This window comes from Xiphophorus couchianus, chromosome 21 (genome assembly GCF_001444195.1).
Source record: "Xiphophorus couchianus chromosome 21, X_couchianus-1.0, whole genome shotgun sequence".
Lineage (NCBI taxonomy): Eukaryota > Metazoa > Chordata > Actinopteri > Cyprinodontiformes > Poeciliidae > Xiphophorus > Xiphophorus couchianus.
Genome location: NC_040248.1, coordinates 21240312 through 21258671, shown reverse-complemented (window position 1 = coordinate 21258671; position 18360 = coordinate 21240312). Strand labels below are relative to the sequence as shown.

The following is an 18360-nucleotide window of genomic DNA, read 5'->3' as shown; positions in this document are numbered from 1 at the left end:
GATCAAAATATGTTCTCCATCTTTATTACATCTTTTACACAAAAGTCATTCATGGTTGGTTGAGGAGTTTATAGAAAAAAAAAAACCAACAAAAAAACTGCAGTTCTTAGTTTCAACACATTAAATAAACCATCAAAAAATATTTTCAACAATTAACCAGATCCACTCAGAAAAATTGCCCAATTTTTTGGTGCTTTTATATTATCTGCGACAAAAAGTCCCAAAACTGGACATGCTTAGTTAATTCAGTTATATTAAAGTCTAAAAGGTTATCCAGCACCCCTTCGTTCTTTAAAACACATGATAAAGAAACAGATAAGTCCGATTGATCAAAGCTCGTGTCTCTTGCTTAGCATTCCACAATCTCCTTTTTCGTCGCACTGATTGAAACATAAAAAGTAAAGGTCCAGACCTACAATGACCCAAACTTCTACTTGCTCTCAAGGGATCAGAGTGTCATTCTCTAACCACAAATAGACAGCGGACAAGTAGATAAGAGTTTCAAAGAGTGCAGATAAGGAGATTGGTGTTGAAAGAAGGGCTAAAGGTAGCATAAGGAGTCTGAACAATCCATATGGCTAATCCTGAAACAGCAGCTTTGAAAAGTGGAAGAAAATAAACCAAAAAGTGAGCATTGCCCAAAAGAAAACCAGTTTCACATCACAACCTTATCTTGACAGCAGCCATCAAACACACCTCCGGTCCTCCACCTCCCCTCATCCATTTTATCAGCTCTGCTGGTCTCAGCTTCATCTGTCTACATTGCTCTGACCCACATGTCTGCTCAGCAGCAGCAAAATAACCGTTACACTAAGCAGACCCAGTCTCCCACCACACTACAGCCTGCTGCCAAGGATACTGGCAAGAAAAATGGCTTTAAAAGTTCACCAATAAGAGAACAAAATGAAAAAAATAAAAAAAACAGAAGCTGACAAAGTGTATTAAATGAACTGCTGAAGGGAAGAAAAGACTGTACCTTTCATTGTGTTCTTGCTTCTTCTTTTGTAGAAATGATTATTTAACACAAAATACATTCATTGGGAAGGAAAAAAGAAAACTATAAAAAAAAGACCTTCGTGAATGAAGAGAACACAAAGACTGACAGAGGATGAAGGCTCGACAGACTTGAAGTCATGTGATCGTTATAGAGGCGACAGACGGCTCACCAGCGACCACAGCCCACAGAACCGAGGGCTGGGTTTGGTGGCGTCACTCGTGTTGTCCCAGTAAGGAAATAACGGGTAGAACGGTGCGAAACGTGCCGGCATCTGAGAGCGGGCCAATAGGATCCCAGCCAGCAGACGCGCACCTGGTGTGTTTCTAACGCCAAAGGACAATACGGCCACAATAACCAGAACTGGGAATCGGTTCTAATGAGAACCAAAAGGAAATCCAAGAAAACTGGAAAGAAAAAAGGAAGCGGGTGAAAGGGTTTCTTTTCATTTATTCCATTAGATTTGTTGACTCAAAAAGAGAGAAAAAGGTCAGCGGCTGGACTACTTTCTCACATGGCAGAGACTCAACAGTCATAACAAAATAAATGGTAGGTTGTCTCCTCCCTCTGAAACTATGTGGGGTACAAAATAAAATTTATAGCATGTTAAATCTTCACACTGGTATAAAGTTGAGAACTGTGATGCAACCAGAAAAGTTAAATATTGAATAAGCAATGAAAAGAAACCATTAGCACCCTAAGTGAGATGCTTCCTCATCTGAACTTTATGAATCACAAAGGAGGATTGATAAAGTTTTCATCTTTATTCAAGTACTTCTTCAGATGTGCTGCCTCACAGAGTGCTACTGCATTTCCCTACAGTATCTTGTAGTTTTACCTAGATGGCCATTTGATTATGTTGAATATGCAAAGTCCAAGAGGCACAAGAGTTAAAAATAAGCAATAGGTCTGAAGTCTTTGTGCAGCACATCAGTTTGCATTGGGACCATGTCAGACTGTATAAAATGAAATAATCAAATGCAGCTGATCGTGCTCAGAGTAATAATGATCCATAATGACTCAAGTAACTGAAATTTCTAACATACAATGTCCATTTGGGATAAATAAAGTATTTCTGAATTAAAGCCGTCAAGCTGAAATCACTATTTAAAAAAATTACCATCTGGGTAGGAAGCAAGCTAGCTAGATACTTACTTTCTAGACAGATACTTTATTGATCCTGAAGGAAAATTATGTGGTGATTCGTAGCTCCCATTCATAAACAAAAAATGAAAGACTTCGCAGAAGTATTAAGAAAACAAGACACTGAAAGATGGAATCACTATTTGCAAGCCCTTAAATTGCTAGCTAGCTAGTTAAGGGCTAGCGTATGTGGTGGTCTGTAGTTCCCACTCATAAAAATAATAAAATTTTAAAGACCCAGCAGCTGAAAACAAAGTATTAAAAAAAAATGCATAACATAAGAGGAGATCAAAGCAACAACAACATATTAGGGGACATATTACCCCATAAGAGTTTGAATCACATTTTTTCTGCTACCATCAATGTTAATATGTGCAACAAGTTTTAATGCAGTTACTGTGGAACTAAATGCAAAAGAAAATTTTAGAGGTTTGGTTCGGTTTAAATAACCAGCATCTACCAGATGTGGCAGGAAAAACAATGAGGTGGAGTCTTTGGGAAATATTTAGTGAAAGGAACATTTGACCGTCTTGGTCAAATGTGTCCGACACTCCCAAATGAAGTAACAACCGGACCATTTAAATCAAAATGAGAGCAAACAGATGTGGAAGATAAACACATATTGCTGTGGGATGTAGGAAATGGCAACATCAAGGTTATCCACACAACCATGCACTAATGCCATGTCAAACATCCGGCATGCTAACCCTTAGCCTTGCTATATGAGAACAGTCAGTAGCACCCGCGTGATGAGCAGAACCAGGTGTAGGTGTGACTTCATGCATGGCTAACAGCTCAACACGGCAACTTGATACGGCTCATATCCAACTCATATGCCTCTTCTGATCTATTGTAACCATTTAGACATGAGGGAAGTGGGACTCTGGAAGGAACCACGTGAGAACGCTTCAAGCTATGACCTCACCCAGTTGGCGGCGTCAGTCGTCATGTTGTCTAAGACCATTCCTTTCGCTTATTTTATTTTTTTCCAATTGGTTGATTCAGCCTGGTAAAGGTCCAGATGGGTGTTCCTTTTCTCTTTTCAGTATCCCATCTGAAGTGACTAAGCAAACCAACTTTCACATGTCAGATTTGAAACAACTGTGATCCTCCATTTGCAACGTCTTTCAGCAAATTCAGTCCAGCTGTTCGAGAGTATAGCGTTTCATGACTCATTTTAATCTCCAGTTGCTCTTGGAGCAACAAGCTACATCAGGAGCCCAATCTAAATCTCTTGCAGATGATTACAACGCAGGGTTGAGAGGACCGCCACGTGTCTGTTGTTGTCAGTTTCAGTACATGATACCAAAGACAGGTCTGTGTGAGGCGGGTGTGCCTTTTACATGCAAGCTAGGCAATGAGACTACACAAACAGAGATGCAACAACCCACTTTTTTCACTTCCGATACCGGTCTTTGAGTTTGTTTGTTTTTTTGTCTTTTCCCAATCTGACACAGAAAAACAGTGCAGAATTGACCTAAAACATTCCTTTTTTTAAAAAAAAAAAAAAACAGACATGTGTAAAGAATTTCTTTTCAGTGTTGAATTGGACAATTGAGATATTCAGATTGAAAATAGCAAAGTATAGCCCAGGTCCCACAATATCCTGTGAAATAACCCTTTGGTTTACTACCAAGGAAGAATCAAAACAGACAAACTTTAGCATTAGGAGCTAGCCGTTAGCCAGTCATGGTATACATGTGCTTCGTTTCCACCAGTACCACACGTTTCCTTGACCCCTTTCAGTTGTAGCGCCGCAGGACGATGATATGGTTAGAGTGGAGCTACTGGCATCACAACACCTATTGATGCCCCCAATCTATCTCATTTTGATTGACTGGGGGAGAGAAAAAATGTCATGAAACTCCCAATGGAGGCATCCAAGGTTACATAAACCAGTGGTTCTAAAATTTTTATAACAAGTGCCACCCAACTAAATACCAAGTTTTCCCAAAGTATCAAACAGTACAACAATGGAAGTTGCATGATTTTCATTGTTTGTTTATGTTCATAGCCACCATTCTGTTAGCTACAGTTACTTCAATACTTGAACCAAACTATGTTGAGAAACAATGGAAACTCATTGGAAACAAAGGGAGTAAACATTCCATCCAATGACATTTTTCAACAAGACTAACAAAAACAAGTCCATGTAAAACCCAAGAAAAGGTGTAACAAGAGAACACACGACACAAATAATCTGATATGAATGTGAGGAAACTCACTGGTAAAAGCTAATCAGGGGCTGAACTAAAGCACTCGCTGACACAATTGGGCCACCTCAGTCTTTAGATGCGTTTATGTGGACTTGGCAACATATTGGCCATTGTTTCAGCACAGCAGCTGCTGAGGTCTAATCTTCCGAATATTTGAAAAGACATATGATGCTAGCAGCAGGACATTTGTCAGTGCCAGTTAGGGCTCTGCTTTATTTATATTAGAACCTGGATAACGATGTCATCTGCCAACCTGGATAATGTATTTTTAAAGTCAATGGTATTGGCACACAAACAGTAATGCTTCAATAAATGTTGAGTTATTTCTTAAAATTTAAGTTGTACCTATTTGGAAGACATATTGCAATTTCAGTATTTTGCCCAAGTCTTTGAAAAGGAAATTCACAACGGGAGAATAATGTTCCTCAGCAGATTTTAAATTTAACAGCACATATGAGTATCTCTTTATTTAAAAAGGAAAAAACAAAACTCAAATTAAAAAAAAAATAATAATAATTCTCTAAACGTGTGGAAACAAAATACATTCCAATGCTATGACAACTTGCAACAGTGATAAATGTTAAGATACTGTTCATCAAGGTGAACATTGTCTAGCAAAGTGTCAACTTTGTCTGGTTTGATTAATGCTAAAATAAAACCCAGACTTAATTTGTTCCTGTAGCAGCATTTTCACTAACTGCTAAAAACAAACTGTATAATAATAATGGTGATTAAATATGGAGGTATTTTCCCCAAATGTTCCATTTCCAATGTTACTATTAATCTTCATTTTTCTTGAAATGATTTAGTTTTTGACAACTAATAAGGTAGATGGACAACAAATCAGAGTATCAGACGATAGAAGACCTACAACAACAAGTAATCTCCCCTGAAGAACACTGAACTGCGATTCTGAAAGCGTTTACAGCGGTTTGACTTTATTAGATATTTGAGGAATGCACGACAAGGTTTAAGAGGAGAACTTTGAGAGGAAAAAAAAAACGTGTCACACCAACTTAAATGAGCAGATCTGAGGGGCTTCATGCAGGGTGAAAATCTCAGAGGAAACGTTTTCTAAGAGCAGTGATTGCAACATGATGTAGACTGAAGAAAGGACACCACCACATGAAAGCACAGTTTTCCCCTTTCGTGACATTTTTTAAAAAGGTTCCAGATCTCAGTAATCCCTACCAAAAGAAAAGAAAAAAAAACACAGAAAGGGTTATTCTAAATCTTCTGATTGAGGCACTTAGACAACTTTTAGCTGCAAATCAACTCTGGGCCACAAAGTTTTTCATGGGGATTGTTGATATTTTTGGGGCGGATGATTTACTGGCATTAAGTTTAAGAGGTGCGGTCAATTTTGAGGCACAAAAAAAAAAATCTGCAAGTCATTCCAGTTTAAAATGTTTTCTGTCTGATGTCATGACAACCAAGCCCACCCAAGCGAGCTGCAACAAACTGAAAGGCAAAAAAAAAAAAAAAATAAATAAATAAATAAATATATACTGTATATAAACTCTGGTGATGCTACAGGTGGAGCATTATTTCTCTGGCAGAACTGAGCCACATTTCCTAGAGGGACAGATTTATCCAGAAAGGGTGAAGGAATCTGTGGGAGGGTGGTTGGGGTTCCCCTGAAGCCCCAACTCTTCAAACCGGGGCCCCAAAGTAATGATGCAACACCCAGCGGGCTTATGTAACCAACCTCTACTGCTAGTTTTTCACTCGAACACAGAAGGTGGAGTCCATGGGAACGCTCAATAAAACATGCAATAATTCAGCACTGCAGTGGAGCCACTTAGAAAACACCAAGTACTGTTGACAATAACTCCGTCTCTTCAGCCGTTTGTTCGCACTAAAAATACTCAAAATCATCAACAAACTTCCTTATTTTTCAGAGGAAACATTCCCTCTTTCCAGGAGGCAATAACTTTGATTTCCAAAACATATTTAACTGGAGTCCAGAACTTGTATTCTAGATCTTGCAAGATGCTGCTTCTACTACACCCAGGCAGTAGTTGTGCGTCTCTTGCTGCTATGCTGTACATAAAAAGGTGCCTATGTCATCAAAGCACCTACACAAGTAACAGTAATCATTTTTAAATAATGTTGCATTCACCAATTGATTCTTTCTCAATATGTAATGTAATTTCAGACCTAAGAATCTGATCTTTGCATGAGATGTATAGTTGAAGGGGAAGGGTTTGACCCATGATACCAGGATGATGGAGCAGAGTTGTTTCTCCGCCATTAGCACATTGAGAAGCACGAACACAAGCATGACTGACCTTGATAAGACCCTCCCTCCTGTCTCTGATTGGCTGCTTCTGACTAGGAGCGGTGAATTTCTGCAGATGGCTGTAGGACCACAGGTTAATTTGTTTTCCGCAGAAACAAGAGATTATCTGTCTCTTGTTTTACTGTCTTGACAAACAATTTTAACAAATTTATTTTAAAAACCTATCGTTTATAAAAGTTTGCACACTGTAGCTTCAGTTGGTGGGGGGAAAAAATAACATGAAAAAATAAGCATTCTTCCTAGTGATATTCACTCATTTATCAGCAGGTCACATTAACTCAGACCCATTAAGAGGAATTTAAACTATTGGCTATTGTCACGTTGAACGTATTAACAAAGAAGTTGTAAAAGGAAAAAAAACCGACAAATTTCATGTAATTAGGCAGTCTGAGCCTGCTTTCTGCCCATTAGAATGATCATGCACAAAGTTGTGGAGTGTTGTCGCAATCCCTCTCGGTTCACTGACTTTAAATCATCAGGGATTGGGGAAGGAGGAACGGCCGTTAATTAGCTTCTTTGTGCAGTTAGAGAAGAAGTAGGGAAAGAACATGAAGTTGGCTTCATAATTACCAACATGGTATTTAGTTTGGCAGCGGGTGAAACCCAGGCTACCCGCCAAACAAGAGGAAGAATGGTAAAACAAACCCGGTAGAGGTACCTCGATACGAGTGTGGTAGTGAGGTAATTTCACTAAATATTTTTGCTGCAGAAATTAAACAGTCTCCAATTGGCAAGCAATGCAATCATGTGGTGAAAAAATATATATATATATATATATATATAGCTGCGCCTTTATATCCCATATGACTTAATATTTTGTGTACAACACATCTAGCTTCTCAAACCTCATCCTGCAACATTTGTGTGCTAAAACATTAAGCAGAGTCTGAGAATATTTATTTTTGTTTGTTTAATGAGGCAGTGGGGGGTTATGATGCTTTGTTTTTTATATACATATAAAAAAAGAAATGTGTCTTTAGGTTAATATTTCTGTTCATTTTGAAATTACGCCAGAGTACAAAACAAAGTATATAAAAAAAACAACAACAAAAAAAAAAAAAAAAACACTGCTGAAGTTTGATACTTGACTTGGAACAAGTTTTTAGTTTTTACCGCTCTCTCACTTTTTCTTGCTAGGGAATTAAAACTATAATATAGTGTTTAAGTTGACAGCGTTTTTGTTGGGGGGCTACATTTCCTGAACTGCAACTCATTGAAAGAAGAAAAACGCTGCTGTGTCTTATTTACAGGCACGTTTTGCTAAGTTTTAATGTATGGATAAAAATGTTTCCTTTCAATACAATATATTGTAACAAGTAAAATGCAATCCAGCATATTTTCCCACTCTTTTCCTTATTATTGGCAAAAATGTATATATTGTTTTATTATTATTTTTGCGTGATTTTCTGAAGAGGCGTCATTCTCTATGCCAGTGGTTCTCAAATGGGGGTACGCGTACCCCTGGGGGTACGTGGAGGTACTGCAGGGGGTACGTGAAGCTTTTCAAAATATCTTTAAAAAATCCGTAGGCTCCTCATAATAAGTCTTGGGAAAAATTAGTTTGTAAAAAGTTCGATAAAATATAAATGTGTGTTCATGCACTGAATTATTATTTATGTATATATCTAATTTTGTACCATTACAGAGACCAATATAAATTAGCAGCGTTTTGCATATTTCAGTTTTGACTGGTTTTATACCTTCCTGGTGGTCACCATCTTCTGTTTTTCTTTTTTGTTTTACCATGCAATGTTTGCAATATGGATGTATTTGTCAGGTTCACTGATATAAGTTGTTTGGCTTTAATAAATCAGACAGTGATTTTACAGCACTGTACCTCTTTTTTATTCCAAAAATGTTTTGCCCGTGTCAGGGGGTACTTGACTAAAAATATATTTTTAAGGGGGTACATCACTGAAAAAAGTTTGAGAACCACTGCTCTATGCTATGATGTTGGGTGTCATGCAAATTTGCAACATAATACACATCTGTTACCGTTACCTGCCTTCAGACATAAATGTCCATTATTAACCTTGAGTCTAGTTTCAAATGTCGTCTCTGTGCAAACTTTTTAGTCCCCCTTTTTATTTATTTAATTTTAGCTGCGCCGGTGTCGTCACTGTCAGCAAATTTTAAAAGCGTCTTGTAGTGAAGGGGGCACACACATGTGAAGTTAACAATTTACTTAAAAGCTGTCGTGCTCAAACAAACAAACAAATAAATAAATAAATAAATAAATAATTTTTTTTTAAAAAGCAGCGCGTGTTCCAATATTTAAACAGTGTCCGCGCGACTCAAACCCAAACGGACGGAGCAAGTTAGCATAACCTGGACAGCAAACATCTCACGTTACGACAGTTGGATCTCTCTCAACCTTTCCCTCGCGGTTACAAACCCAATTTGGACTTGACAAAGTTGCTATGATGCTTTCTGGCGTTTCAACACGAGCCCTTATAAAATTCGCGCGCGTCAACACGCAGTTAGTTCCACTTACCGACTCTCCCTCAGAGGAAACTGCCGGTTTCTCAAAGTCGAGCCATCAAACACAAACTCTTGCAGCAAACGGACAATCCGCTCACGCACACCTCACTCACAGAAACTCACGGCACAGCCCAGCAGCTGCGAAGTCCTCAACCACTCTGTCAAACTCACAGCAACTACGCAGCACCTTTTACCGGGCAGGACCTTCAAAATAAAGGCTTTTTTTTTTTTTTTTGTTCTTACGTTTGTCATAAAATATTTAAAAATCTGTAACCAAAAACAGACTATTGATCACAAAATCCTCGTGATTTCATTTTTTTACATACTGCAATAAAAGCCTGCAGCAAAATGTCTTTGACACACAAACTAACATAGAGATAATCACTAGAATTGACTTTGAATCGGTATCAAATGATATCAAATGATATCGGTTACAACAATTTCCCTTTGAGATAAAGAAATCGTTTTTGAATTGAAGTGCATTGAATTAAACTGACTTAACAAACAACAACAATAAACAGAAGCCGACCCTTCTTGGAATAAATCAGTATAATCGGCCAAAGTTTGAATTTATAGGGTTGACTGATGTGTTTTTATACGTAAAACGAGGAAAGTTCTTCATTTTAATGCATTTAATGAATAAAAGAAAAATACATTTTGTATCTGACCTTTTGATGACTGATCAGAGTCAAGCAAGAGACAAAAAATCCTGACCACCATTAAACCTACATTACAGAAATTAGTAGCTTCGTGCGCCGTCTTCTACTCACTATCGGCCTCTAACGGAAAATGTGTTACTGGATTCAATGATTTAAATTAACTTTATTTTGGTGAGAAACTACTCTAGTTTGGAATTTTCTTTCCGCAAAAAAAATGTGTTCATGTGTGTATCTATTTTTCAGCTTTGCAGGACAATCTGAATTCACTAAATATGGTTTATTATGAAATGCAGGTTATTTTTTAGGTATGTTATAGTTATTAATATTAACACTATCATTTTACCAGGCTTTTATGTCAGGATTTTATTGATTCTTATGTTTGTTTTATTCTTTGTATAATTTTATCACACAGCGCTTTGTGATTTCATGATTTTATGAATAAACATTACATTCTTACTTACTAGAGTACAGTCACTTACACAGTTTGCAATCTTTGCCGCAGAAGTCCAATTAATTCATTTTATAGAACTTTTATTTTGAAGACTATCAGTGTTCCAGTGACTCTGTAGTCTGCCTCGCTTGACTCACTGACTTCCCTCTTCAGCCTGATTGTAGCTCCATATGGTCAGACAAACAGGATGTTCCTACTTAACAATAAAAGAAATGCATTTATTTTAACTTTCAGTCTACTTTCTGAAATGTCTCCAGTTTTGCTTTTCTCATTTGTCTGACTGTTTTGGGTCGCTCAGTGAGGTAATCTATTTTGTGCGCCTGCAGAAACACTTTTCAAGGCTTTTCCTGCTAAGCTTGGGTAAAGTGGCCAATCAGTCCCCAGTGTGCTTCTAATGGCCACATATGTTGACCACTAAAACAACAAGAACAAAAAACAAACCTGCACAAACATTCAGTTTAAAAGGTACTCCCTATCTTTGACTCTGGCCCCTTAAGGGCCTTGTAAAATGCAAACTGCTTCAAGGCAACGGATGATTTGTTGTGAAAAAGGCCTCACTATCTGAAAGTTTCCAGTCAGATAGAAGTTGCTGTGTTAGACTGACTCATCACCTGAGCTGTTTGTCTCCTTTGAATAGTCTCCACAGCAGCGGATTTTAAGAGTACGTTGCCAAGGGAAACTGACCAATAGCAAACAAATGATCCCCTACCGCAGTCAGAATAGCTGATGTGCTTGAAGTGAACATGAAACTGAAGCAGCCATATGGGAAACACACAGAGAGAGAGAGAGAGAGGAGAGGAGGACAACCATCCTGACATGACGTTCTAAGTTATGCAGCACTGTGGTTGCAAATTTATTCTGCTTCTTGGTGCCTGCTGGTTGTCAGTCATGAAAGAAAAATTAGTTCTTTGTTGTGAAAAAGAAGGAACGCCACACACGACGTTCTGATTGCCGCTGCGTGTTCTGAATGAAACAAGAGCAATGCTGTTGGACGGAGCATTCTTCAGATACCAGGAGTCAGATATGAAAAGCTGTAAATCAGATGCACAGAAGCCGGGCTGGGTCCGGTTCGGCCCGGCCCGGCCCGGCCCGGGCCCTCTGCATTTTCTGCTGGGTCAGGTGGTTTATGACTTACAGCGCCTTGCAAAAATAATCACACCCCATGAGCTTTTTCCACATTTATTTATTTTTATGTTTACGTGACACACTCCAGTGTTTTGTTTGAATTTATGTTAGGTATGAATGCAGCATTGTACAGAACTGTGACATGAAGGAACAAACATGGCTATTGTTTCTTTTTGTAACACAAAAATAATGTTCTGAAGTCATCTCTATTCAGCCTGTCAGCCACAGGGTGTGTTTCCAGGGCCCCGTTTTTTTTCCATTAATATAAACAATACTAAAATGTTGAAATACAAAAGCATTTTAATATTTGAAGTTATATATTTTTTTGGAACAACGTGGTCAGGGGACCATAGAAATTCATAGAACATAGAAATTTATACCATTTGATGTATAGGACTGCATACAGATAGGGCACCAAAACAGGCTGCAGCGCAGGGGCCCACATAATTCTTACTCCGGCCCTGTCCATATGTTCTGTATCATTGGTTACTTACCAATCATTGTGTGTTGTTTCATGTGAACTCCAGGATGGCACTAAGAAAAAGGTTCAACTGGATGCAACTAAGAGAAAGAAAAAAAACAAAAATGTGATTAAATACAATTTTATTTATTTTTTTATTTTTTTATTTTAAAACCTGGCTTCCAGTATTACTAGTAATCTGAGTGGAATACTTTTTTTAATAACTGCCCAGTAGTATTTTTCTGATGTTGTTCATTTGTCTTTGCCGCATTTTGTTTTTGTTTTCCTATATGTTTTACCTTTAAGTGAATATTAATGTTACCTCAACTTGCTACTGCGATAGCAGAATTTCCTCACTTTGGGACAATAAAGAATATTTATATTCTGAATGGACCAGTTTTGATTAATAATTTACTGACTTGTGATTCATCTTTGCTGCGTACAGAGAGGATCGAATAGAAGATTCACATGAATATTTTCAACTGAAACTGACTTTCAGTCCCGGTCACATGCTGAGTCGACTCGTATTTTCATTCAAATTTATTTCTGAAGAATCAATAAATTTGGAAGAGCCTCTGGAAATGTTTGACAACCAGCTCATTATGTCAGCGGTTGGATGAAGGATGTAGAATGGGGAGCAACCTTTTGCTATTCTTAGTTCTGTTTTTCCTGAGGATGTTGCTAAGAAAAACCCCACAGGGTCGTAAGGAGCCTGAAGAGTTCCTCCACTTCAGTGACTGGAGGTGTAGTCTGATGCCGATGTTTGGGTTTGCTCAGGAAATGGACTTCTACATTATTCTCAGTATGCTAAATATCCACAAACATATGAACCTGTGGTTCTGAAACAGTTGGAGTGAGCCAAGCTTTAAATCACATTTTAATCTGCCATGGAATTATGAGAATCGCCAGACCTCATCCTTTACTGGCTTTAGTCATCCCCCCCCCCACGCTTTACTGCCACTGCAGCGTCCAAACCGTGACACTTTCATTTTTTACTGCCGCTCCTTCTCAGAGCTGGAGCTGAATCCCACGGTTCTTGTTTACATAGCCTAGCTTGGTTTGACTCTCACTGGCTCTCCAGGACAACGGGTCCAAGGTGTTCACACACACACACACACACGCTAACACCCCCCACACCCCCACACACACAAACATGTTTGCGTGGCTATCTTTGTGGGGACTTTCCATTGACTTCCATTAATTTCTATAGCCTAAACCTTACCCTTATCCTAACCCTAACCCTATCCAAAACTCAATTCACACCTTAGTTCCAAATCTGACCCCTGACCCAAAAACAGCGTTTTCCCTTGAGGGAACAGACTTCGATCCCCACAAGGAACAGTGGGTCCCCACAACGTAGCATGTGCCAGGAAAATGGTCCCCACAAGGTATTACAAACAAATGCACCCACACACACACACACCACACACACAAGGAGTGTTGCGCCTTTCCAAAGTATTCCTACCCCATGAGCTATTTCCCATTCTGTCTTATTAGAACCACAAACGCCAATGCATTTCACTGGCAAATGATGAGGCAGACCGGCACACAGTGGTGAGTTGTTAAGTGGAATAATAATACATGATATTTAAAAATGTGTACACTTTGAAGTTTGAACAAGCTCACTTGAAGTTAGTTTAAAAAAAAAGACTTAGTGAGATCAAACTGTTAACAAAATTGAGATTTTGTAGACATAACGATATGATTTTAGCAGGTTGTAAATTATTATTACTGTGTTCAGTTAATAAATGTTTACAAGTGAAATACAGCTCTGGAAAACGTTAAGAGGGCACTCAGAATGATCAGCTTCTCTGATTTGACTCTTTTTAGGTTTATGTTTGAGTAAAATGAAGATTATTCTTTTATTCTATGAACTACTGACAACATGTTTCCGAAATTCCCAGCAAAAATTTTGTATTTATTTGCAGAAAATGATAAATGGTCAAAATAATGAAGAATATGCAGTGCTTTCAGCTTTCAGACCTCAAGTAATACAACGAAAACAAGTTCATGTTCATTTAGAAACAACAATACTAATATTTGAATTCAGGAAGAGTTCAGAAATCAATATTTGGTGTTTTTCTATGGGGTTCAGTGGAGTGGGCTCTTTGTTTTTTCCAGTGCTCTGTATGAACTAAGAAATGCAGACAATGTCAAATTTCTTGGTTGGAGATGGATCTGGAAGTTACTCCTTAAAATGTTGTAAAAGCAAATTCAAATAAGCTAGAAATGTTCTCAAAAATTCATTAAAACATATTTTTTTCTCCAACAGATTTTATTTTCGTATATTCAGGTTTACATTAGAACTTATTCCCTCTGCAGAGGACGCATCGTGAATCTGCTCTCACCATTGGTTTTCGGCCTAAAACACACAGGAAAACACTGACAGACTTTCACACTTACCTAATGTTGGAATCCAAACCTGCCGATTTCATACGAACCCCTCGAAAGTCACAAAGCTGGAGAGCAGGTAGAGATCACACACTAATACACAGATAACTGCACCTCAGGTCAGGCAGGAAACTGATACACTGTTTTAGTTTGCTTGTTTGTTTTCAAGGAAGTTGGTCATTCAAATGACCTAAAAAAAGGTTACTTTGACTATATGATCCCTACTTTGCATGTTACTTTTTGATACTTCACACATTAGACACACTGACCTGTGTGTACAGGAGGCTCTGACCAGCGGCCATGCCGGGTTTGTGTGGGTTTGTCTCACTGCCGCAAATGAGTGTACATTCTTGAACTGACCCCATTATGCCTCTCCTCAGCTCCAGGACTAGCATTAGCTGCAGTAATGAGGTCAAAGCTAGCAACGCTAACAAAACCTCTTTCATTCACTCCTGCTCTGGGCTGCTGGCCAGACCGGACTCCATTTTGTTTGCTTGTAACCATGCTAACGCATCGCTGGGGAATTGAGTTAGTCTTTGTGTTTTGTTGCTGTTACAAGTTTACCATGTTTTTAATGAAAAAAGCATGATCATCCCTTGAAATCTTATTGTATGAAATGTCTAATAAACATCTAATAAACTTCAATGTTCTTATGTCTTGATTTCATATTCTGTTCTGTTACAAAATTTCCAAAAGCTCTAATTAGCTTTTTTTCTACTGTTTGTGTTTGTGTGATGCTATTGCTAAGGAGGCTAGCATTTCCGATGACTCTCAGGGTTAAAGGGTCCCGTCGTCCATGTGCTTAATAAAGGTTTTGATCTCCTTCGATGCCACCTGCTACCAACATGTAGAAATGGTGAGAATGCATTTCGAAAGCTGGGAATTTACAACATTCTACAGATCTTGTTTTAATCACAGTGGATGGAAGAGATTGCTTAATTAGAGGCTGTTCCAGGTCAATAAAACACTCTGATGATTGTACTTGTGGATGTCAGAGAGGCTGATTGTAGAGTGGTTGAGTAGATTTGAACTTTGTCGTCCAGCTTTCTTTGCTTGTTCTTCATGAGATGAAGGCTCCGTTTTCAGGACTACATTTTCCACCGCATTCATTTTTTGTCATTTTGTACATTTAGTCAAACTCAGAATAACAGACTTTGGCTAACTTTTATATGTGCCAGTGTTTTACTGTACTGTTTAATACATTACAGTAAAAAAAAGAAAAAATAAAGTATTTGCCTCCTTAGAGATTATGTTTTTGCTTCTGTTTCTCCAACATAAATGTTTCAGATCATCAAACAAGTTTTAATACTAAATGAAAATAACCTGAGGGGGGAAAATGCCATTTCTAAATGACTCTTCTAGGCTAAATTCTAAAAAATAGAATCACTAAGAAGAACTGAACTAAAGTAAAGTAGAAGGAAAAGATTTCTCCACTTTAGTGGATCCTTACACATCTCTACTTAAGACAAGGCCTTTTCCACAGGGGTGAAATACACAGATTTTACATTAATAAGAGAAATAAGGGTTCTTCTGTTTCTGTAGAAATAAAATGACATCAGAACTCACACAACAGTCCAATAAACATTGTTTCAAGTAAACTGTAATGTCTCCATCTATTCAGTCTTCTGCCCAAGAAAGTCTCCTAATTCATAAATGATGTTTTTGCATTGAGCAGAATGAAAAGGATCCCACAGCTGCTTCAATTCAATTCCACACTGACCCCATAAATCTGCAGCACATGTGATTGAATTTTACAAGCGTGTGCTTTCAGTGGCCTCTAGTAACAACTCCGGCCGCCTCCAGTGACACCTAAACGTTAGCTTGTAGTTAAAGTGTCCGATTAAAAGGTTAGAAATATTTAAAAAAATGGGGGATTCACCGGGGAACTATTGCTCCATCTTTAAATATGTACCTTTACAAGAATGCACTTGTAAATTGTAATCTTTTTTTTTAAAAGCAGTGTCTTCTGTTAAGCACTCACAACTGAATTGATACATAATCCCAAAAAAAAATGCTTTGAAATTTTTGAATTCTGCACCTAGAAAGGAGACAAAATATGAAACAAAAAGCCCCACACTTCTACTGTGAGTAATAAGAACTAAACTAAAACGAAGCAATGTTTAACTTAAAATAACGAATAAAAACTGTCAAAAAAAAAAAAAAAAAACAAAGAGTCACACTAAATAAAAATGAATATATATATATATATATATATATATATATATATATATAATCACCCTGGTTTGCAGCATTCAACTCACGAGAGCAAACAAAACTGAAAAGTCAAAGCAACAGAATGACTTTGGTGGGCGGATTGATGTTTCTGTTCTGAATTTGGGATGACAGTTTGCGTTTTGGTAAGATCACAAGTTTCCTCACAAATGTAATTAATTTACGACAGACTAATGAACATAAACATTGCCATTCGGGGGCTGGTGAAGCAGCACAGAGAGAAGAATATAGAGAAACCACGTATAAGAGCGGCGTCCTGCGTTTGTCACTGACGGGTTTCTTGTTCTGTTTTTCCAGGATCAGCCAGAAGCGCGTCGAAGCCAGCGAGCGAAACATCCCCATCTGCAAGCGATTATCGTGGAGTTGCAACAAGCCGCTGGAGACGGTTTGGACGCGGGACAGAAAGCGTGACGTAACGCAAACGTTTTCACCGAGGTCACGCTGCGTGAAGAGTCCCGCTCCCTCGTGAAGCGACTGAAGCAGAACAACCACTTTTTGCTGTTGAAAAATATCTTTGGCAAATAAACAAACAAAACACTGGTGACAAAGGAGAAAAATACATAAATAAATAAATAATAATGATAAAAAAGATTTCTTCCCCTTTTGGCTTCAAAGAAAGTATTTTGGAGTAATATGAAGCAGCTGGATGCATTTTCAGCTGCGCATGTTGCCATTGGCTGCATGGGATAAATTAGCCGTGCCAAGTAAAAACTTCACAACTCTTAAGTATTTACACACTTATGTATCCATTCACAATGTGAACGGCATATGAAATATATTTTTACAGAGGCTTAGTAATTTACAGAAAACAGTGTTGGTAAATCTTGCTGAGGAAGGAATGTTGGAAATCTTCACTCACCGGAAACTTTGTTAGGTACAGCTTGGAAGTACCTGGTTGGACCTTCTTTATAGATTCAATAAGTTTCTGGAAACATTCCTCAGAGAGTCTGGTACAAAGTGTTCCAGGAAAATATCACCCACACCATCAGCCTGAACCGTTGTTACGAGGCAGAAGGGATCCATGCGTTCATGTTGTTGACGCCAAATTCTGACCCTACCATCTGAATGTCGCAGCAGAAATTGAGACTCATCAGACCAGGCAACATTTTAAATTCTTCCATTGTCCAGTTTTGGTGAGCGTGTGCCACCAATATACCACCATCGCTGTAATAAGTAAAAGTTATGAGAAAATTTTCCACAGTATTACCAGATTTTGGAGATCATTTACATCCTTCCTTTATAGAAAGTTCTGCGATGGCCAGGAATCAAACCCGGGTCAATTGCTTGGCAAACAGCTATGCTAACCACTATACCACCATCACTGTATTAAGTCTAAATTATGAGAAAATTTTCCACAGTATTACCAGATTTAGAGGAAAAAACAACAACATATACTTACATCCTTCCTTTATTAGAGAAAGTTCTGCGATGGCCGGGAATCGAACCCAGGTCAACTGCTTGGCAAGCAGCTATGCTGACCACTATACCACCATCGCAGTAGTAAGTTAAAATTATGAGAAACTTTTCCACAGTATTACCAGTTTTTGAAAAAAATAGACAACATATACATCCATCCTTTATAAAATGGAGAAAGTTCTGTGATGACAGGGAATAGAACCCGGGTCACCTGCTTGGCAAGCAGCTATGCTGACCACTGTACCACCATCGCTGTAATAAGTTAAAATTATGAGACAATTTTCCACAGTATTACCAGATTTAGTTGAAAAACAACAACATATACTTACATCCTTCATTTATAAAATGGAGAAAGTTCTGCAATGGCCGGGAATCGAACCCAGGTCAACTGCTTGGAAGGTAGCTATGCTGACCACTATACCACCATCGCAGTAAGAAGTTAAAATTATGAGACAATTTTCCACAGTATTACCAGATTTAGAGGAAAAAT

General features: G+C 38.2%; 1 protein-coding gene and 2 non-coding genes across 5 annotated transcripts in view; all 3 read right to left on the bottom strand.

Moving 5' to 3' along the window:
• Positions 1-11932, bottom strand: part of svila (supervillin a) — a 70219-nt gene extending 58287 nt beyond the window's left edge. The window contains exon 1 of one of the 3 annotated variants that reach the window (XM_028005702.1): positions 11866-11932. In XM_028005702.1, the coding sequence (XP_027861503.1) occupies positions 11866-11887 (22 nt within the window). In that variant the 5' untranslated portion in view covers positions 11888-11932. Of the gene's footprint in view, positions 1-976; positions 1000-9149; positions 9300-11865 lie in introns of those variants that run through there. The other 2 variants (XM_028005712.1, XM_028005697.1) reach the window with 2 other exon arrangements.
• A 5946-nt stretch (positions 11933-17878) lies between these two features.
• Positions 17879-17950, bottom strand: trnag-gcc (transfer RNA glycine (anticodon GCC)). The gene has a single exon. It is a non-coding gene; the product is annotated as a tRNA-Gly (tRNA).
• A 278-nt stretch (positions 17951-18228) lies between these two features.
• Positions 18229-18300, bottom strand: trnag-ucc (transfer RNA glycine (anticodon UCC)). Its single transcript has one exon. It is a non-coding gene; the product is annotated as a tRNA-Gly (tRNA).
• Positions 18301-18360: the final 60 nt, after the last annotated feature.